This window comes from Xenopus laevis, chromosome 5L (assembly GCF_017654675.1).
Source record: "Xenopus laevis strain J_2021 chromosome 5L, Xenopus_laevis_v10.1, whole genome shotgun sequence".
Classification (NCBI taxonomy): Eukaryota; Metazoa; Chordata; class Amphibia; order Anura; family Pipidae; genus Xenopus; species Xenopus laevis.
Genome location: NC_054379.1, coordinates 133,553,342 through 133,574,672, shown reverse-complemented (window position 1 = coordinate 133,574,672; position 21,331 = coordinate 133,553,342). Strand labels below are relative to the sequence as shown.

The 21,331-nt window shown below is 40.3% G+C and overlaps 1 protein-coding gene across 5 annotated transcripts in view; it reads left to right on the top strand.

The window, feature by feature from the left end:
* The first annotated feature begins 1,649 nt into the window (after positions 1–1,649).
* Positions 1,650–21,331, top strand: part of epha4.L (EPH receptor A4 L homeolog) — a 46,449-nt gene continuing 26,767 nt past the window's right edge. For 4 of the 5 annotated variants that reach the window (XM_018261626.2, XM_018261625.2, XM_018261624.2 and 1 more), the window contains exons 1-4: positions 1,650–1,842; positions 4,053–4,120; positions 5,678–6,341; positions 17,882–18,037. In XM_018261626.2, coding sequence (XP_018117115.1) covers positions 1,752–1,842; positions 4,053–4,120; positions 5,678–6,341; positions 17,882–18,037 — 979 coding nt within the window. In that variant the 5' untranslated portion in view covers positions 1,650–1,751. 5 annotated transcript variants of the gene reach the window in all.

Genomic DNA, 21,331 nt, shown 5'->3' with positions numbered 1-21,331 from the left:
AGAACCGACAGGGAAATACTGTATGTCCTGGCTGGTTTGAAGGTTCCTAATTTTGTCTCACTGGTTATATGTATATAGTTGTATGTGTGTATTTGTATATAATACACAAAAGCCATGAATATCCTGTAAATTATATCCTTATAAATGGTGAGTTCTGATGTCATCAGTTATAAACGGTGAGTTCTGATGTCATTTCTGTCACATGACTCACTGAAACGTGTGTATTATAATAAATAAAGTACCCCCAGTTGCAAAATATTAGGATATTAGAAGTCACCTCGGAGTTCCATGACCTGTATGGTCGGCCTCGTGTTTTTATATGGTCATGAAACTCCTCGGTAACTTATAATATCCTTATAATATACAAGAGGGGGTACTTTATTCACTATATATCTAAAAATGTAAATCCAGGTGTGTAACAACAGAGGAAGCAGACCCTGCAGGTGGAATAATGGCCAGACCCCATGAGGCCTTAATTCATATACAATTCCAATACATATTAATAAAACTGCTCAGCCGCTAGATATTTTGGGGGCCTGAACAATTATTTGCTGTGGGGCCCAGTTAGGGTCGCCACCTTGTCTAGAAAAAAATACCGGCCTTTCTATTTTTTTATGGTTTTTCCCTATAAATAACAATGGCATCCATCAAGCAACATTTTTACCAGCCAGGCCATGAGGCCAGTAAAATACCAGCCAGGTGGCAACCCTAGGCCTAGTGATATATATACGTTTATGGCCCAAATAGGTGTTACATATAGTTAAGTCATTGTCTACATCTGTTCCAAGACGTCCGTGCAGGTAACAGGAGGGGATTGGAGCTTTTCATGGTTATGTATATTTATTGCTGGGTAAGACAGACAGTAGCACTATGTGGTGGGATTTAACAGTGCAGCTCCTCCCGGCCTAGCTGATATGCTTTCGAACAGTAGAGATGAGGGTGTAACTACTATTGTGGACGCTGACCTTGGGTGGGGTGACCCTTGATATTATTTATGAGCATTTTCATATTCCCATAGTTTAGTGAGGGGCCCTTAAATGATTCTGCTGTGGGGCCCAAAAATATTCTACAGCTCCCAGGTCTAGTTAATGCCCAGCCTGACACAAGGCCTCATGGTTAATACCCGCCTAACCCAACACCTCGCAGTAGTAGTACTTTTGCAGGTGCTTTATACCCAATGGAATACTTTCCTATTACAGTCGATACTCCGAGGCACAGGGGATACTTTGACTTTGTTTGGCACTTGTCTGTGGAATTTATATCGGGATATAATTGTATTTGTTTATTCAAGTGAGTAACGCGAGTTATAACTAAAATGGGCAGCCTGAGGGAAAAGCCTTCCAGCTATTGTACCAGGTTCGTTTATCAGAAGCCGCTATGGATATTTTCCCTCCTGATAACATATAAAGCCTATCCGCACGGTACATAGACGAGAAACATTTCCCCACTCTCCCACAGTTCCTCCCTCCCGTCCTCTCCTTCGTCTGACTGCCAGTGGCGGGCCAGTCCAGGTAAAGGAGGCGGGTCTTTCCTCCCCCTCTCGTGTTTGGGATTGGTAGAGCGGTACATGAGTGACAGAGAAGCAGGTCTTGGGGGAGGAGAGTGAGGGCGGGCTCCGCCTCCTTGGCAATGTCTTGGAGCTGCACTAAACTTGAAGCATTTATTCCACTGGGATATTGAAGGGAAGTGGAGCGGGCACGGTGTGTATAGGCATCTCTTAATCCACCTCCGGCCCCTTAGCTGCAGCCACCATGGCTGGGATTGTACATGGCATCTTGTTTTGTGGCCTCTTTGGACTTTGTTGGGCAGTGACGGGATCTAGGATTTACCCAGCCAGTGAAGGTAAGGCTTAGTAAGGAGCCGTGCGACTACCCGATGGATATGTAGGTTCCCACTATGGAACACTCATCTGCCTGTAGATGTGGTTAAAGGTCATACACGGGCGCAGACAGAGATCGCTGTTGGATATTGGCACGAATAAGGGGGATTCATTGGGCTGCATCTGGATGGAGACCTGGAGAGAGGGAGACTTGCTGGGATGCTTGGAGTTTATTACGTGCGCGCTGGGATCCGCTTGTGAATAGTTTATGGTGTTGCTTTGCGCAGGAGAAGGGCTACAGGGTTTCCAGTGCGAGTAGAGTATGTGAGATACCTTGGCACCCAGTGGGCACTGCACATACAGGCGCGCTACATCCAATCCCGGTGGGAAAAGTTTTCTCCTGCTGCCGCTCACATCTGCTACTTATGGCTGCTGCGACTCAGATCTGCTACTTAGTTTCTACTGCGACTCAGATCTGTGGTTTAGTGGCGGCTGCGGCTCAGATCGCGCTGTCAGCACCAATAGAGCTCCCAGTTTGCGCAGCGCATAACAGGCGATACTATTGTCCACATTCAAGCGCTTAGCGCAACTAGCCACTTCCAGTGCCCCTAATCGGCGATTTCTTTGCTATTTTTTTTTATAAGCAGGGATATGAGAGGCAGGGTTCGAACTGAGAGTATGTCACCTTTCCAGCTATATTGCGCTGTCCTTCATATTATTTATAGAAACATACCGTTTGTGATGCCTATTTCCCCCCCTTTATGCCACTGATATATGTTCTGCAGCATTTCAGTTACAGTTATTCTAAAAAAAAAAAGAAAAAAAAAAGCCTAGCATGGGTGTTGAGAGCTGTAGTTCAGCCACAGTGGGGAGCCCACAGGCTGAACCTCAGAGAGCATTGGGTATCTGTAAATAACGTGCATGTGTGCTGCTGCAGTGAGCGTAAATGAATTGGGGGGAATATCTGGCAAATGGTGTGGAATATTTGCAATACAGATATGTGGTCACTTATATGTATGTATGGCCAAGTGTCCTTTAATAGCACCCAGAAAGTTGTGTGACATGGCAAGTTTTAGGGGTGAAGTGGGATCAATGCCTGACTGTTCAGCCCTACATTTCCATATTCCATAGCTATAAAGTTGCATTTAGCAATTTTGGATGCTGATCACGTCTGCTTTGCTTTCCTCTCTCTCTCTAGCGCTCTCTCCCCTTATCCCCTTTTTGTATACATTGAACCCTTTTGTTTCCTTTGTATCTTTAATCTACCTTTCTATGAATCCAGATGGATGGAAATGGTACTGCTTAAGGAGGGGTGCAGGAGGGGAGATGATGTTTTTTCTTAAAAAAAAAAAAAAAGCTGTCCAGGAATTTTAGGAATAGTCCAAATGTGTCTTGGGTTCACGATAACATCTTAAGAGGAAGCTGTTATAATACCTGGCATGACAGATTGCATCCAGATATTCCCATTTCAGGTTCTGCTAACTGACTTGATAAGCGCAGATCAGATTTGTAATCCTTCCTTTCGTGGGTTAACGCTGTGGGTGCCAGAGACCTGGGCTGCAGCCACTGAATTTGCATGGAGAACCCATATAGGGTGGACATACTGAGCATATTGGACTAGGTTATCTTTATTTATTTTAGAGAACATGGGGACCCTTTGTTTGCCTGTTTGACTTCTTCACTTATATAAATAATTGATGTAAAAAAAAATCAAGATTTTTTGGCAACTGTTATTATAAACAGCCACAGTAGCAACACACATAACCACTGCCTGAGTGTATATCAGTGACACATTACTCTCTTGGTACATAGAAATTATGAAAACTTTGCCTTATTGCCTAATGATGCCATAAAATTGCTGTACAGACTAAAAGATTAAAGCAATATTTGCCTACTCTTAGTAGTCTCTGCAGAAAATACAGCTCTCTGACTGTATATATGTCTCATGGTTATTTTTGTCTGTGTATCATGGCCAAGTCATCTATTTGCCCATTAAAAGGCATTTTATATGTAAATGCTAAACCTAGTCGATTAAAGCATACAACTCATTCTTAATGACATTGTACCAGGAATATGGGGTCAATCTGGGAAGCCAATTTTGCAGCCCCTCAGACTACCAGCTTCCCCGTTATTATCCTACAGGTTTCTGAGATTGCTGGGAGTTTAAGATTTAAAGAGCCAATTAATTTTATTATTAGAAATAATTATAGTATATGTGTTTTTATTATTGCAGTTACCCTGCTGGATTCCAGGTCAGTGCAAGGAGAGCTTGGCTGGATAGCAAGTCCTTTGGAAGGAGGGGTAAGTTGATGATCTGACACAGTTTAAAGATGGGGATGGAATGTTGGACTCTAATTCCTTTCTCAGAGGCTCACTTTTGGCCGATTGAGCAGAGAGCGCCTTATTACCTCTCCAGTCCACCATATCAGTTACCTTTTGTTGGGTCTGAAACTTAATATGGCATGAGGACAGCCATCAATGGTTCAATAATGACTAGAAAGCAGTGAAATCAAGTTTTCAGAATGATGGTTTCATTTGGATGCCTCCTGATAATAAGAAATCAGATAGAGTTGCAAATTGGCCTTTGTTGGTGTAATTGGGAACTTTCAATGTGCAGGGCAGGTAATTGCCTTTCCCTTCTAGTGTATCATTTAAAAGAATGCCAGAAATGTGTGTTTTTTAGGATTTTTTTTTTTAGTGAACAACAAATTTGGACTCTGTTTGGATTTTAGGAATATTTTATCTTTTCCTTTTGCAAAGGCAGTATTAGAATTTAAGGAACTCTATAGATCTAGTTATGCACAATGAATTATTTGTTAATTATTTATGATTTTTGTGCCTTGAAAATCAAATACTGTTTTATTCTACTGTTCCTAATAAAAACTAATAGTAATAAGTAAAGGTTATTTTATTCTTCTGAGTGTGGGAAGATGATCTGTTATAACACAGAGTTCAGTGCTTGGGTAAACATTTTTAAGAAACAAGACTAATGTTTACCAAACATCAGATCCGTTTTTCTGTAATTTCCCAGCAATCAGTGCCTTGCACCTTTGAACCATAGAAGCTGTTGAGAGCAAGCCTAGGAGATACCTGGTGCTCTCTTGTAATAGAATAACTGTGATTTACTATATCTGTGATTCACCCACCAACAAACAGGATCCAACTGTTCTTCCTTCCACTTGGCATCTCATTATATCTCTAAGTATAGCACCTATCAACAGGTTTTTCCTGTTTGGGACATGCTGAGTATTATTGTAATTTCTCCTTAAGAAATAACAAAGCACAGCCTGCTGTTTCTTGGTATGGTTATAGAGAAATAAAAAAGAGGTAAAAGTCTGGGCCATATAGGATCTCTCAGAGGGTTCAGAATGATTGTCAGGCAGCTGCCACTGTACTCAGCGAATATTTATTTCTAATTGTCTGCAGTACACACTCTGCATGACATTTCTAAAGCCTGGGAGGCCTTTGTTTTCTGACACGGCTTGCCTATTTCCCACACCAGATCAGTAACAGGCAAGCATTCTGGAGAAAGTTCTGTGTTTTTGTAGAGAAAAGGGGGCGGGAGAGAGAAACATTACAAATTCCTCTTTCCCCTGAGAGGTTAAACTATTTTTTCCAGAACAACTGTTTTTGAAGGTTTTGGTAGCTTATTACCATAGTGTCTATGTCCCTTTATGTTTTTAATACTGCCATTTTGGAGCTGTGGCATGTTCGTCACAGGCTTATTAGGTTTAAACATGCAGATGTACAAATCTTCATTATTGCCTTCAAGTTGACATTGAGATAAAGAAGGGCTTTTATATTACACTTCAACTCCTCCACTTGAGATGCTTTATCTGTTTGTATTGTCAATTTTAGTGGGAAGAAGTGAGTATCATGGATGAAAAGAATACACCTATACGAACTTACCAAGTCTGCAATGTCATGGAATCGAGCCAAAACAACTGGTTACGGACTGACTGGATTCCCCGAAGTGGAGCTCAGAGAGTATATGTTGAAATTAAATTTACATTAAGGGACTGCAACAGCTTGCCTGGGGTAATGGGTACCTGCAAAGAGACCTTTAATCTGTATTATTATGAGTCCAACAATGACAAAGAGCGTTTCATTCGTGAAACCCAGTATGTGAAAATCGATACCATTGCAGCCGATGAGAGCTTCACCCAGGTTGATATTGGGGACCGTATTATGAAGCTGAACACTGAGGTTAGAGATGTTGGTCCACTCAGTAAGAAGGGCTTCTACTTGGCCTTCCAGGATGTGGGAGCATGCATTGCCCTTGTGTCTGTCCGAGTGTTCTACAAGAAGTGTCCATTGACTGTAAGAAACTTGGCACAGTTCCCTGACACCATTACAGGTTCAGACACCTCTTCTTTGGTGGAAGTTCGAGGCTCTTGTGTAGACAACTCAGAAGAGAAAGATGTGCCTAAGATGTACTGTGGTGCTGATGGAGAGTGGCTGGTGCCCATTGGAAACTGCTTATGTAACGCTGGGTTTGAGGAGCACAATGGAGGATGCCAAGGTAAGAATCTCAGTTATGTGTTTACATCTCACATCTTACATCTGGTAATTGAATCTGCCTCAAAATTAATAAAAAAAACAAGCTGTTAATTAGCAGATCCCTCAGGGGGTCAGTTGACAGAAGGGTTGCACACAACAGGCCAAGAGGTCCAGGTGGCAGAGCTGGCATGGAGGGTAATTTGGAACAAATGGCATGGCAGAAGGCTGCGAGACATACACAGACTCTTGCACAGTAGAGATGAATTTGCTATAATTGTATGGCTTTAGAACAGTACATGTTTAGAAATTGACTATGGGCTATATAATGATCCTCTTTCCTTCTGTATTGGTTTGATAGTTTGTTTTTACTGGTCAAGAAGAGTCAGAATAATGTAAACAAAGATACGATTTGTTTCTATGTGTTACTGGATTTGTCTTGGATTCTGCACAACATGAATATCCAATCACTTCAGGCACCATTAGATTTTTGGCAGGATCATTTAAATAAGTAAAATAATACTGCATTAAAATATTTTGTTTAAAACACTATGTAAATGAAAACCAGTTATTCTGCAGTAGCGACGTTTAACAGGGTTAGGCATCACCGTTGGGGCATGATAATGCTTTCTGATTTCAAGTGACATCACAACCTGATTTGTTAAACTTCCACCATGGGAATAATTCCATCCTTTTTGTCTCAGGACCAAGACAAAGCCATTTTGCTCGTGATTAGTTTAGCTGAATGGACATCTCATCTAAATCTCTATTATTTATGTAGCTTTGATGCACTACTGTGGTGCCTGAAACACACTAATCCTTGTGGCAGGCCTTGAACACTGTGATCAAGGTTCACTGATTGGTGCCTAGCACAGAGGATCAATTTGATCGATACTGCCAAAGGAGTGAAAAGAGCTAGCAGATGGTACAGCTTCTTACTGTAGAGCTGAGCCTGGGTTTCAAATTAATTTCATATATAATCAGTTATGTTAATGGCTTGTGTGCTTCACAGCATTAGGTTGCTTTTCTGCTACTGACATACTTTTAATTAACCGCTAGTGTCAAGTGTGTTCTATTGCAAATCATGACCCCTTACTTGCCCTCAGTGACTTTATGGTTTATATTTCCTATTGAGCCTTTACCTTGTTGAGTTGATGTATCGGCAACTTTGGGGGGGGGTGTCATCCAGGGTCATCATCTGGCATACTAGCGATCCGTTGGTTGGTCGAATACTGACATCATAGTTTTCTGCAGTGTCACTAGAAATAGGCTTGATATTCAATTATTTGTACTCCTAGAATTTAAAAGGACTTCCCTTTTGACTGTCCAGTGTTGATCTGATTGTTATAAAAGCCCAGAGTGTCCATTTTTAGGAAAATTAAGTAAAAAAAAAAAGTAAGCGAAGTAAGAAGATAGACAAGCCAGCCTGCAGGTTATGACCCCTGCTAGCAGGTTGTTCTTCAGTTGTCTAAAGAGAGGTTGGACCCAAGCAGACCAAATACAAGAGGGAGGTGCAGAGGTCACTCAATCCCTCATCTGTCTTCCTCCTGTCACCCCCTAGTCACATCCAAAGATTGATTAAGATTTTACATTTGACAAAGGCCTCCTGGATTTCAGTGGACAGGGGTCAGGGGCAGGGAATTTGATGCCCTTTGAAAACAACCCTTTGGCACTAGAAAGTCAAACTCCTTGTTCCACCAATATGGTGCTGTACCTGCACATGATTTCTGTTAGTGTTATCAAGCACCCATATAAATTTATGGTTATAAATGCATTTAACTACAAATCTTATCAGGTGACTGTCCCTCCCTACTTGCACAAACTAATGTCTATATTAGTTAAACACAAATTTCCCCATTTTTAATGAGTTACAGGCTGGGATAGGACCCGTCTCCCTGTTATTCACAACTCAATACAGCAGGATACAAGATACACGGCAGAATTTTGTGACAGGCATTTACAGCTGTGTGGAGGTGGGTTACGAGGAAAGATGTGGCTTCAAGACAACAGCTAGGCAGATCATTTAGAACTCTGTATTTGCATATCTGCATGAGCTTATTATGAACATTCAAAGGCTCTTTCTGTCCATGGCCTGGGAATTCAATTCTACTCAGTCCTGGAGAGTATCTTCTCCTGCCCCTACCAAACCATGTTCTCGATCCTAAAGAATGAAGGGGTTGCCAGCTGTCTCTGGAGCTATCTATTTTTCAGCCACTGCATGCTGCTGATTCACCATTTACATATTGTATATGCCTCAGAAAAACCCAGCGTCCCCTCCTGCTGCCTCACTTCTGAACACACATATTCATAATAGAGAAAAGAATTTCATTTTGAGGACAGCGGCCAAAATCTTCTTCAGTATATGTTAAAGGCTTGTCTGCAAACAAATGCAAATATATTCCATTCTCTCTCTGAGACCTTGTTCCTTACTTTGTTTTGTGCCCGAAGGCCATTCTATGGTAAATAGCTGGCGTACGTTAGGATGCATATGGCTGTGGATAGAGAGAGCTCAGGATAAACACTACACAGAATTAGAAAGAGCCCTGAAATAATTGCCATATTAGGACATACTTGTCTGTCACTAAAATTCAAGATTCTTTGCATCAGCTTCCCTTACCTGCTCAGCCTTGAGGGGTCTTATATCTAATAGAACTAAAGGAAAAATGTTATTCTTTGCTGGTTGTCTGGGTAGGTGGCAGTACTGCTTTATGGATTAGAAGAGCCACAGTAAGGTGCTGCCAGTGCTGAATGTATTTTGCATCTCAGACAGCTGTCTGCAGTATATTTAAGCTGAGAATTTCTGTAGATCTTAAAGGGAAAGTGGGCCCAATAACACAGTCGGGTGAAAAGAAACAGTAGATTTAATAAAATAAATGTTTTTCAAAGATGGGAAGAACAATTGTTTTCTTAAATCGCTTTTTTTCACTGCGGATTTAATGGAGATTGTATGGCCTTAATTATGCAAACACTGCTTTATATGCAAAGCGCCATCCCTGCTGGATTTATTGTAATATCTATGATGGTTTTCATTCATCCAGGAAACAATACATCTAACTGTGGCAATTCTAAATCAGTGGGACCTGTTGAGCAAGTTGATTTACACTTACCACTACTGAATTTATTTGAATTTTTTTTGCTTTCATCATTGCAAAGGTAAAAGCAGACTGTTTACTCATTTATAATAAAGTAATGTCAGAGTTTGCATAGGTAGGTAGTTGTGTTGTGAAGGAGATTGAAGACCTTATCAAGGATTGTGTTGCATTTAAAGGACATTAGTAAATAGGTATTACTTACTAAGAAACTGAACATCTCACATCGATGGGCCTGTTGAGCTTGCTTAAAGGCATTATTGGATTTAAAAACTCTTCAAAGATGAATGATGCTTGATTCAGGGAACTGGGGAGCTTCCACAGATTTAGGGTATTAGTGTATATTTAGGGTATTTATATGTATTAGCCAGGAAAACCATCTTGGCAAAACAATGTTAGAAGCCGACTGTGTTTTTTCCACATTTTTATTTTTAGACAAGATTGGTGAGCATGAAATGCTAAAAAAAACATGTATAAAAAACACAAGACTGAGACTTTTTTTTGTTGTTTCAGCTTTAATGAATTTGCCAATGTTTTTCTATTATAGGAGTAAAATGTCTATTAGTGTCTTGGGACCTAGTCGGGTGACTTATATTACAAGCTTTCAGCAGTTTTTCTTTGTGTTGCCTATGGAAGGGATTTCCAGAATCCCGAATGTTAGGCAGTTTGGTTTCTGTTCAAGCCTACGTTGGGTCAGGGAAAAAAAAAAAAACTACATTTATAAATAAAATAAATGAAATAACAGATTTCTTCAACTGTTGAAGCACCAACTCCTTTTTGCAGTATGCCAGCAACAGACCAAAACAAGAGCAGGCCCAGAGCAAATAAATTAGCATGTCAATGTATCCTCCGAATCAATACTCTTTCTGTTTTTCTGCCCCTTTATTTACAACTCCATCTGCTTTATACTCTTGGCATTCCCCTTTCTCTCCTTTGCCACCTTCACCCTCATTGCAGATTTTTGGCTGCACAAATTGGAAGGAAGAGGCCAGAGGGTCCTTCTGTGCTTGGAAAAGAGGATTAAAATCTCTTTTCTGCCTTTGAGTCCCACAATGCAATTCTCTGAGGCTTGCTGCAAACTTCTCTGCCACAAAAATGGTTAATATACTGACCAGCGAACAAGTGTGCCCACCCTTGCCCTATGCAGAACTGAGTACCCTCTATGGCAGAGAAAGGGGCCACTATCTTAATCTTAAATATTGACTTTTTACAGATAGTTATATTTGCTGACAGGATTAATGATATGTCTACCTGCACTGTGATGCAATTCATTCAAATTTGAGTTTCTGTGTTAGCTTCGATAGCAAACTATCAGTTACACTAGATTTATTTTTCCAGCAGCAGCTGGGCAGAAGGCAATAAAACACATGAAGGCCAATGGCATAGGTTACTCATGAGAACTGGTGGTTGGAGGTTGATGTTTAGGTAGGATGAGCAATGCAGAGCCCTATAATCACTGTTTTGTGTGGCTATACATTATTGGTATAAATGTGGTCTATCCCACAAGAGAATGGGTGGAGGGGCTGCTCTCAAGGGTGGGTCTCTGGTGCTCTCCAAACTTGATGCTGGCCCAAGATCTTTATTTTTAAGCAGCAGGCAGCATTTTGTACTAAAGCAAAACAATAACAACTTCCTTCCTCTGCATTTGTGTATTTCCTATTACTGTTATTTGCTGGTAGAAAAAAATACATGCTATTGTAAGTTCTCCACCACCACAGGGAATTGGTGTATGTGCTTGAAGTCACACTGGGCTTAAAGTCATGCTGGGCGTTGAAGGCTTTAACCCCTGAAACGACAAGAATCTCTCTACTTTCTGAAATAGAACCAGGACAATAAACCATTTCTGGGAAATAACACCCCAGTTCATTTCCTACCTATTTAGCTTATTACCCATATTTTTATCAGCTATAGGCTGGAAAACTTCTAGTTATATTAGGTATAAATCACTAGTCTTGTGACCATTGAAGCTCTCTAGCTCTAATACCATGTACCCACAGGTAGTGTGGCTATTTGTTAACTGCCTGGTTGCAATAAACCCTAAAAAAACAGTTTATTGGATTCCTATTGTATACTTTCTCTACCTGTTTTAAAGTCTAGTGCAAACAACATACAGTAATGGTGATCAAACATTCACACCATATTTTTCACACCAAGTAAGGGGTGAATGGAGGAAAATGCCAGTTCCTGTTTGCAGGTCAGTGCCATGTACTTCCTATCCACTGCTGAACCAACAGAATGTGGCACCCCTCTGTTCAAAAACTTCAGGAGAATTCTTGCCTCTCTTTCCCAGAGATACCACTCACTGACCTTTGTGTTGTTGGGAATAAATTGTTGTAGTGCTTGTGACTGTTTTGTCAGAGGTGCACCCTAATTCTGAAGAGAATGCTATGAACCTCTGCACCTGTTAGTGGCCCTGGGAACTGGAGAGAAGATCTGCGTGAGACAGCATTTTTTAAGTTGCCAGACCATTTAAAGAGACAGCAATAATATTGCACCTGTGCCAGCAATGCTTTCTCTCCGTTGGAGACCTTTCTGGAATGGATGAATCTTTCCAGTATTAACAAATTAACATCTACTTTCCCCTCCTGCCCAGAAAGAGAAAGTGATCAGGTAAAGGTAGTCAGAACGCAATCTAGACAAGCTGACAGTCAGACTTGTGTGACAGCTAGCAAGGTGTGGTTGCAGAGCAGGCTGGAGGATTGAGAGGAGGAGCATTTTTGGCATTAGTGTTAAAGGAAGATAAACTAGGTCAGAAACAATGTTAAAAGAAATAATAAGGGTTAAGTGGCAATTTGCTAGATTCGTATGCATCATCAGTCAGCTGTGTATTACGTAAATGCCAAGTACAGATATTGCAATTTGTCTTGACACATAAAGGAAAGGGTAGGACAAATATATGTATGGCCTACAATATAGACCAAACATAAAACTTTCAGATATAAAATGCTGAAACAGTAGCCATTTTGCCTGAGGTTCTGTAAATCAGCTGCCAGTGATACAGGAAAAGTTATTCATTTTCTGTTCACCTTACACTTTGATAAGTTTGCACTTGGGTAAGGAAGGTCATCAGTAATGTGGGTCACCTTTGGCAAAGTTTTGCTAAATGATACATTTAAAAAGATCCTCTGTCTACGTCGTAACAGGGTAACAACTTATTTTATACTAAAGTTCAAAATGTAATACTCAGTACCACCATACACTACAAATAATACATCTTGAGCAACTATAGGTAATTTTTTTGGCAGTCTATTTCTCGTTCCTTGCCAAATGCCTTAGTCGTGCTGTCCATGTCTTAACTGTGAATTGCAAGTACAACCATTCACAAAACAACATTTTTATGAAACATCGCTTTTCAAGAACTGAGTTAATTTTATAAATAACACTTTACGTTAAGGAGGGGATTGCAGATTTAAAACTAGATCTAAACTACATGTTTAGATCTATGTTGATTTATTATTTGTTGGTGACGTGACTGACAATGACATCCATTTGAACATTTTTTATTCTATATATTTGCTTAGCCTTGGACTTGCCAAGGCCACAAATGCTAAGCCTTCCTGCTGTTATCTGGTTGCCAATTTTGTTGCTGATGATATGGACTATGTCAGTTGTGATTGGTGTTAGTGCATGTTTATCCTTGAAGGGCCTGGTTCCTTGCCCCGTTGTAATGTGTTTGAGAAACTGGTATTCATTATCTGCTTGGCTGTGTAGTGGTTGATTTATAAGGCATCCAGCAGAGAAAGGAACACGGTGAGCTCCTTATTAAACCCTTAAATGGAGAGATAACAGCTACTATCAGTTTTCTGTGCATAACAGGTGCACTCCCAATGACTGACAAACTCACCCATGTTTTAGCCTGGATGGCTCTGCTGCTTCAGCCAAGATTAAAAAGCCAGTAAAACATAAAACCAACTTAGAGTTGCATTTATACAGCATGGTGAACAGTTTATTTAATTATTTTTCCTATTCACAAGATACATACCCTATGCATTTTAATAACTCAGCTTAAGTTATACGTGTGTAACACTTTTTTTTTTTAGTGTATAGATATGGGTATAGATTAATGTAAATAACATATGGGCAAGTACTGCACAAACTGAAGCCCTCCAGCCTGTACTGAACTTAAATTCCCAGCATCCATTAACAGATAAAGCCTGTTAAGAGATGCTGGGAGCTTCCATTCAGCTAGTTGAATGCATGAATATATTTGGCATCATTTGTTTCCTTGAATGTTGAAAAAAGTGGACCTAGGTGCTGGAACAGTATTCTAGTTATTTGCTTGGTGCATGGGTGGCTTTACCAGCCCACAATCAAGCAGACCTTAGCAATTGCCTTGTTAGAAATGCGTATTAGAATGATGGCAAATAAATCCATTACCTATAAAGAAGCATGTGCATATTTTTAATCTCTGGGTAAGGAATGGATCCATTCCAATCTAACAATGAACTCCATCATAAGGGTCATTAGAGAGAGGTCTCAGCAGAATGCCATTCTCCTTTATAAAATATCAGAGGTTACTCCAGGGTGGGCTGTCATTAATGGGCTATGGTTTGGAGCTAACCATTTGATTTAAAAATTAATGACTTAGGCAAGAGAAGGATTTTTTCTATTACATTTCTAATTAACAGTGGCATGTGTAAAGCACTTATTTTTCACCGCCCCTCAGGATCTTTACCATAACCAGCAGTGTGAAATATTTGCTCTGGTGCCTTGTTACTGAGGGATCTAATCATCTTCTTCAGCTGCATTAGTAATAAAGTCGGATCTTCATCCTTTGGTTCACAGTAAATGCTGTACTACAACTCCCACCATCCTGGTAGATCCCTTGTATTGCAGCCGGAAAACAATTCTGCTCATTTTCTTAAATAATGATGGATGAGTAATATTTCCTTTCTACTGCAATATTTAACTTTTTATCCAATGTACGATAGAGCCTTGTACATACCAGTTAAAGTTAACACGGTTAAGTGTCTGTTGCAGTGCCATGTGAAAATCCAGTAGAGCTCTATGACATATTAGAAGCTAATAAATTATACTTGCCCCTTAGAATGAAGGTAAAAAAGAGGTTAAATTGGGGTTAGGGTCATAGTAGTACTGGGTGTAAGGAGACAGTAGAACAAAAACAAAAGTATTTCACATGGCCCATAAAAATGTCACTGGAAGTCACAACCTCTAGAAATGTCCTGTGTCCCTTTTCTTTCTCAAAAGACCACCCGTTTTGGCCAAGCCCAATTTCAAATGGAAGGACAATGATGAGATCTGCCTTATAGGTACAACATCAGAATAAAACCCACTGCCTTGCGCTCTCATACACAAATCAAAAAGAAAATTGTGAGAGAGCAGAATGACAAGGACATTGACCACAGAGACAGAACAAAACAGACCGACTAAGTAGAAGTGAGAAAATGGCATTCATTGGTTTTGTTTCTTCTTCTTTTTTATCTTTCTAAGAGAGCCCAGTAAATAGATTGAAAAAACATGGAAAAAATCCCTCAATTTAGAGATATTTTGTAACTTGCAGTTCGTTGTGTGTCAGTCACACTACTGGTGTTTTAATACCATTGGGCCCAAAGGATAATTTTGCTGGAGATTCTATCCAACGTGGTAAAGAATACTATTGAACATAATGGGAACGCTAAGTACGGGTTAAGTCTGGCAAACTTGGATTTACAGATGGAAAAATCAGTGGAACCGAACCTGCAGATTTTTTTTTTCCATTTGTGGAGCTGGAAATTTTGTCCTGCCAACACTCTGCTACCAACAGCTGAATGCTACAGTTCTGACGACTGCCTCTCATGAACAGATTGCTAAATGATGGCTGTTCAGTTTGTCAGGGTTGATTCTGTGCTGAGCTCATGAATACTGAAATCTGCCCTTGCTCTATTAGTGCCAGCAACGCCAATGACTCATTCTGTAAAAAAACAATAGCTTAACTTGGGTGATAATGCAGCATAAACAAGTGACCTTTTATAGATAACCAAAGGTTAAAAACAAACAGATCATTCTGGCAGGGCCCCTAGAAATTGTCCTTAGAAAAAAATATCAGAGTAGCAAATTATTGAAATTGAAGACCCAGGGCTTTTGCTTTCTCCAAGGGCTCATATAGGAGAGGGCTTTAACAGGATTAGCAGTTGTCACTCAGCAGTTAACCAATTAATTAGCTTGAAACGCAGGCACCCAGCAGGCTTCTGCTTTTGTTTCTTCTGCTAACAGGCCGCCCTTAAACATGTACCTATCATGCTGAGCTTTTCAGATTACTTATAGATATGAAATATGTTGTTGAAGGTCCTTGTACTAATGGCTTATCATTGGTCATTGTAGTTTTGGTAACTAGCTACATATTCTAACACTGTAGACTTTAATCAGCTGTCAGAACTCTGTCTATGCTTGGTACAACTCAAGATGTATTGGCAAGGGATTTTTTGGCAGTGCACAGGGCAATGTTTTTTGCTCTAGATTGAGCTCTTCACATCACTTGGGCCTCTTGTCTGCCCAAGAGATCCACTGATCGATGTTAAAGGACATCTTCTAACTGGCTGTCACTTCTGGGAATGGGCATCAGAGTGACATGCATTCATTTCTCATCATACATTTTTAAGCCATGCCTCTCTGTCATATGGACTAAGTCTAGGCTTTTGTTATGTGTTGAAAAAAGGAGGGGGCAAGCTCATCAAAGCCAAGCCAAGGATATTGCATTGGGGCCTTGTGCTGAATATATGAACTAAGCTTTGGACAAAAAGGATGGACCCAAAGCTCTGGCAATCACCCTTCTACCCCCCACCCTAGTCTTATCCAGCAAATCCTCCACAAAAAGGGAAGAGACAAAACCAAGAACAGCATTAAGCACGCACCAGAGACTTTAATTTGGGGCTTGGAGAATGGGGATTTGTTGTGAGAATGAATTAGCAGCACACAATAAAGCAGACAATAACATCACATACAGAGTAAATGAGTCTTTGCCCCATTGCATGCAAGTTCTCTAATGAAATCACATTCTTTGTGTGCCTGGACATAAAATCCCTTGTACCTTTCATGCTGTACATGTATAAGAGAAAGAATGAGCTTCCCTGTCTAATTAAAAAAATAACAGCTGTAACTGTGAAATATCACATGTCTCTCTGACGGTATCATTATATAGACATGGGACTGTTGTAGATTGTGTTCTACCTCTACGTGTTCTATGATCTGTCTTTCTGTGCTTGAGCTTTCAATTTGGCATGGGTGTGCCTTGGGTTGCAGATATATAAACTTTAGATTTTTTTTAATTTTATTTTCTTTGCATGAAATAAGTTATATTATGCTTTTAATGATGTCAGCTGTCAAGGGGTGAAATGATAGTTTTACTAGGGTAGGGGGGCAGTAACATCTAGAAAACTAGTGGTAATACCATTACTAGTTGGCTTCTTACTAGATAAAAGCAAGAAGTCGGCCTCATACCTTCCCATAACAAAATCCATAACACATTATATTGCCAAGCTTTATAGGTATAAACCTTAATTAATTTCTTTTAAGATGCAACATTTTGTACTAGGGAAGAGCAATATTCTGGCTTCATTGCATTAATAGGTGCACAGCCATCCTCTAGAACGTGGCATATAACAGGGATGATTTATTCCTCCTGAACATGCAATGCAGCAGTAAATTCTTCCAGCACAGAGGCTGCCTGTGTTCATTCAGCTGTATTAAAAGTGTTGTCAAGTCCAGGGAAGAAGAAGAAATAAGTGAGGCTTTCTTGCAAACAGTTGCTGGCTGTGCACAAGCTGCATTTGTTTATCTGTGAAGGCTGAGTGACAGGCAGTTTCCAGTGGGTTTTGCATTCTGTGCGCAAGGGGCTAAGGCTGCGTTTGATGTGGGGCTAGGGATCTGACCTCCAGTCTATCTGTCTGTCGAGCCGCGGTTTCTGATTCTTATCAATCTCTCTCTTGAGACTTCTTCCACGTGAAGCTGATCAGACACCTTGCGAGTCATCAGTTTTCTCAGATGTTTGCAAGGTGCTGGGATTATAAAGAAGGGACTCCTAGGGTGCTTCATAGTAACATATCCTTAATGGGGAAATTAGCATACAGCTAATGAAAACTAGCTTTGATATTTTAAATTAGCCTGTTGCCCCTTTCCAGGCATATGACTGTAATGTTAGATTAATTTGGCAGAGCCTGGTAGAGTTGTGGCATGTTTCCAGCTAAGAAAACTGGATTTTGAATAACTTTAATAGATAAATAATAGGGTCATTTACAAGCAAATAACTAGAAATCTTAATCAGACTTGAAAAACAAAACAGCACCTAATGGTAATGTCATGGCAGTTGGTCCATGTTTTGTCTTGGCAGCTTTTCTCAACAAACCTTCTGTGAATAGTTGTAGAAGTTGCTTTCCAGAATAATTAAAAAGAAACATGGATTCCCTGTAAGGAGCAGCCATTTTGCAGAGGAACGTCCCTTGGCTCACACTAATTAATATCTACTTTTTTTCCCCACCAGCCTGCAAAGTTGGATACTACAAAGCCCTCTCAACAGATGCAGCTTGCTCCAAGTGTCCCCCACACAGTTATGCTCTCCGGGAAGGCTCAACCTCCTGCACCTGTGACCGTGGCTATTTTCGAGCTGACACTGACCCGGCTTCTATGCCCTGCACTAGTAAGTCCACCTTTCCAATTTTTTTTTTTATCATGAACCTTCTGGAGTTGGGGCTGTCGATTTGAAAAACCTAGTGTCCATTTAAATTGAATGCATAGCCTAAATAGTTTGCATTGAGGGATATTGATATAGTAATATGTAAAGTAGATATGTGATTGTGAACTAGGCTGGGAACTTGGAAATTATAACCTGCAGCCATCTAGTTATTATTGAACATTACTATACCAGCATCAAATCATTTCTGGTGGTGTAGTTCAAGCCCTGCCATTCTGATGTGCATTCTGCCCATACCAATTATCCATTCTGTCATCACGCTAAGCAGAATGAGTGTTATTGGTCTTGGGAAGGTTTGTTTAATTCTTATATTTACCCTTACAAACAGAGGTCGACGTTAGTATTATTTGTTGAAAACAGTATCTCAGTATTTCATTTGATGCTCTAGTCATTTCCCATGGTGCCCCTTTAATGGATCTCCCGTCTAGTGGTTACATGGGCATCCATATTGGCACTTATCTTGTTTCACATTTGTATTTCCCTCTCAGACCCACATTAAGCAGTCACTCAGTGTGACAGCTACACTAATGAAGAGATAAAACACACACATATCTGAGAACTGCTGTTTTAACCGGTGGTAGATTCTGCTCCACTGGTCTTTAAAATCAGATTTTTGTACAGCATTAGAGTTGAAGGGAAGAGACGTTTAACCCTTTTGCTGCCCTTTGTGGCCTCTATTAACCAGGCAGTGGAGTCATCAGTCTACACTGAAACATCTTTAACCCTTTTTATATCAGAGCAGTTGGCAATCTATTTTGCCCGTCTCCAGGCTAAGAAATAGGGACGTTAATTTCACCTTTCTTGAACTACATCTCCCATCATCATTAACATCATCACTTAATGATGATGCTGTTGAGGGTTCAAATCCCTAAAGGGTTTTAGTTTGATACTGTATCTGTATAACAGAAAAAAAACCATACTGTTTCCCAATTTCTACTCCACAAAAAAGAATCTTTAACCTTGAGCTAGTGACATACCATACGGTGATAATGAAAGGCTGCTTAAAGTGTCTGTCGAGATAGCATGGCTAAATGTGACACAATGCTGTATAAATTGTCTATTTACCTGACAAGGACGGTGCCGTTCTCATAAGTCAAATCGCAGAAAATATTTCCTGCTGTTGTGAGGTCTATGGGACGTGGATGAAAAATGAAGCATCGCCTTGATTCATACAGCAGACATATACAGCATGCCGTTCATACAGTGTTTTTTTTAAGTAATGTGATTTGTTGCTCTGGCTCTTGGTTCCCTTACAGAGGATATTGTTTTCAAATGGCCATTGCAGCCTATTAATCTTAAGCGCTTCGGCTAATGCGCCTTGACAGTTATCCGCGTAATGAACCCTAATGAATTGACATGGGGAAACCTGCCTGTGAATTCCACTGTTGCCACCAGTAGCTTGCCTGTTGAAATGTAAGGGTAGATTAAGAATCCTGCCGACCTTCAATTCCTCCCCAAGGTCAAGGATGAACGTGTAGCCTTTCCTGACTTGGGTCTAGATGCTAAGCAGGTCTCGGTGGGCTTTGCTTGCGTTGCCTACATTTGCTCACGGCTGGAAGTGTCTGCAGTGCAGTGCGATGCAGCCATTTATTGAAACTGCTTTTAGCATCTTCCCTTGCCATCCCTGCCAGTATTTAACCTTCATCGAAAGTCCCCTCCCCCAAACCTTTATAAAGCAGGCACAGAACGGCACAATAGCAATTATCAGGGAATCTGCAGTGCCTATTGCTTTCTGCAGGGGTGGTGGCACAACTCATTCTTGGAGCATTGTCGTGCAGTCTCAGGGTAGCAAGCTAAAAAAAAATCTCTAGGCTAAATAATTATTGCCCTCCATAAAATAGGCAGATGTTAGTTTTTCTGTGCATAATTGAGGGAGTATATATATATATATATATGTATAAAGTTATATTTATGCTTTAAAGGAATTAAACCTCTTGCTATAGAGATTGCTGGGAGTTGCAGTCTACTACGACAGAGGAGACTTTAGTCTACCATCGATGTTAGATTCTCATTCTATATTTGCCATGCACAGCGATTTTATTATTATCTGCAGAATATGATGGCTGGGCCTGGATTGGTACCCTATGGGTCTTGCTTCCCAGCAACATATTAGATTGCAGACACAGTAGTGCCTTGTCCATCAACACCCTAAGCAGGTCTCATCAGCACTTGAACGGATGGACATAATTAATTAGCAGAGTGCTGGTGGCACATCTGTCTCAACGTTCCCAAGGCACAAGAGGTGGGGCGTAATTTAAGTGAAAGAACCAGCTGCTCCGCTATAAGCCGTTTTGACCTTAAGGGAGATGGTCTCTTCATGGGTTTCATTGGAATCCCTTTTGAAAAAGTTCAGACTTTAGCTATTGTGCTTGTGATTGCACTTTAGTGTTTTAGGTCTTTTATATCCCCCTGGGAAACACCAGATTAATTACAGGTCACATCACATGAAGCGTCACCTCATAAACTCTTCCAGAATGTTTTGGGCCCTTCTCAAGCATAAATGATACAATTCTTTATCTGGTCCATCAAATGGCATTAGAATTGTTGTAACCAAATATTAGTAACCAAAAAGTACACTTTAGATGTATCTAATTTATAGCAGCTGAAAGTAGCAATATCATGAACATGCCAAGAAAAGAACCTCTATAATGACCCCATAAAAACCTCAAGCCCAAGTTATGTTATTAAATTGTATAATAATGTTTGCTACAATTTGCACACATGGTGTCAGCTTGTCTGTGTGAATGTTACTGCACAAGCGTCAATAGGTTTACATATACAAATATGTTATTATTAGTGTCCAATAGCTATCTGCTAAAGATCTGCATTGGCTGTCTACAGCACTGTCTGATCTTAAACGAACACTTTCATACTGGGGAATTCATTACTTCCTCTGCTTGGGACATTCCAGCTCAGGTTATCATCTGAGAGAGAGAGAACTATTCTTGTTTTTAACTTTTACATACTGTAAATACAGTACCTACTTTATCTATTGCCAAGCACTTTCCTGCCCTACTTGGCATACTTACAACCAAAGCTTGTAGCTGCTGCAGTGAGCATTACCCTTTATCAAATGTCAGTTTAGATAGCTGTAGATACTTACATAAAGACTTAGATGAAGCAATATTTATCTATCACACAATATACTGGGCATACAGGAGAATCCTCATACATTGCAACAATCCCTATTTGTATGGATTTCATTACTTGTCCAGTACATGGGAAATTCATTCTTGAGCC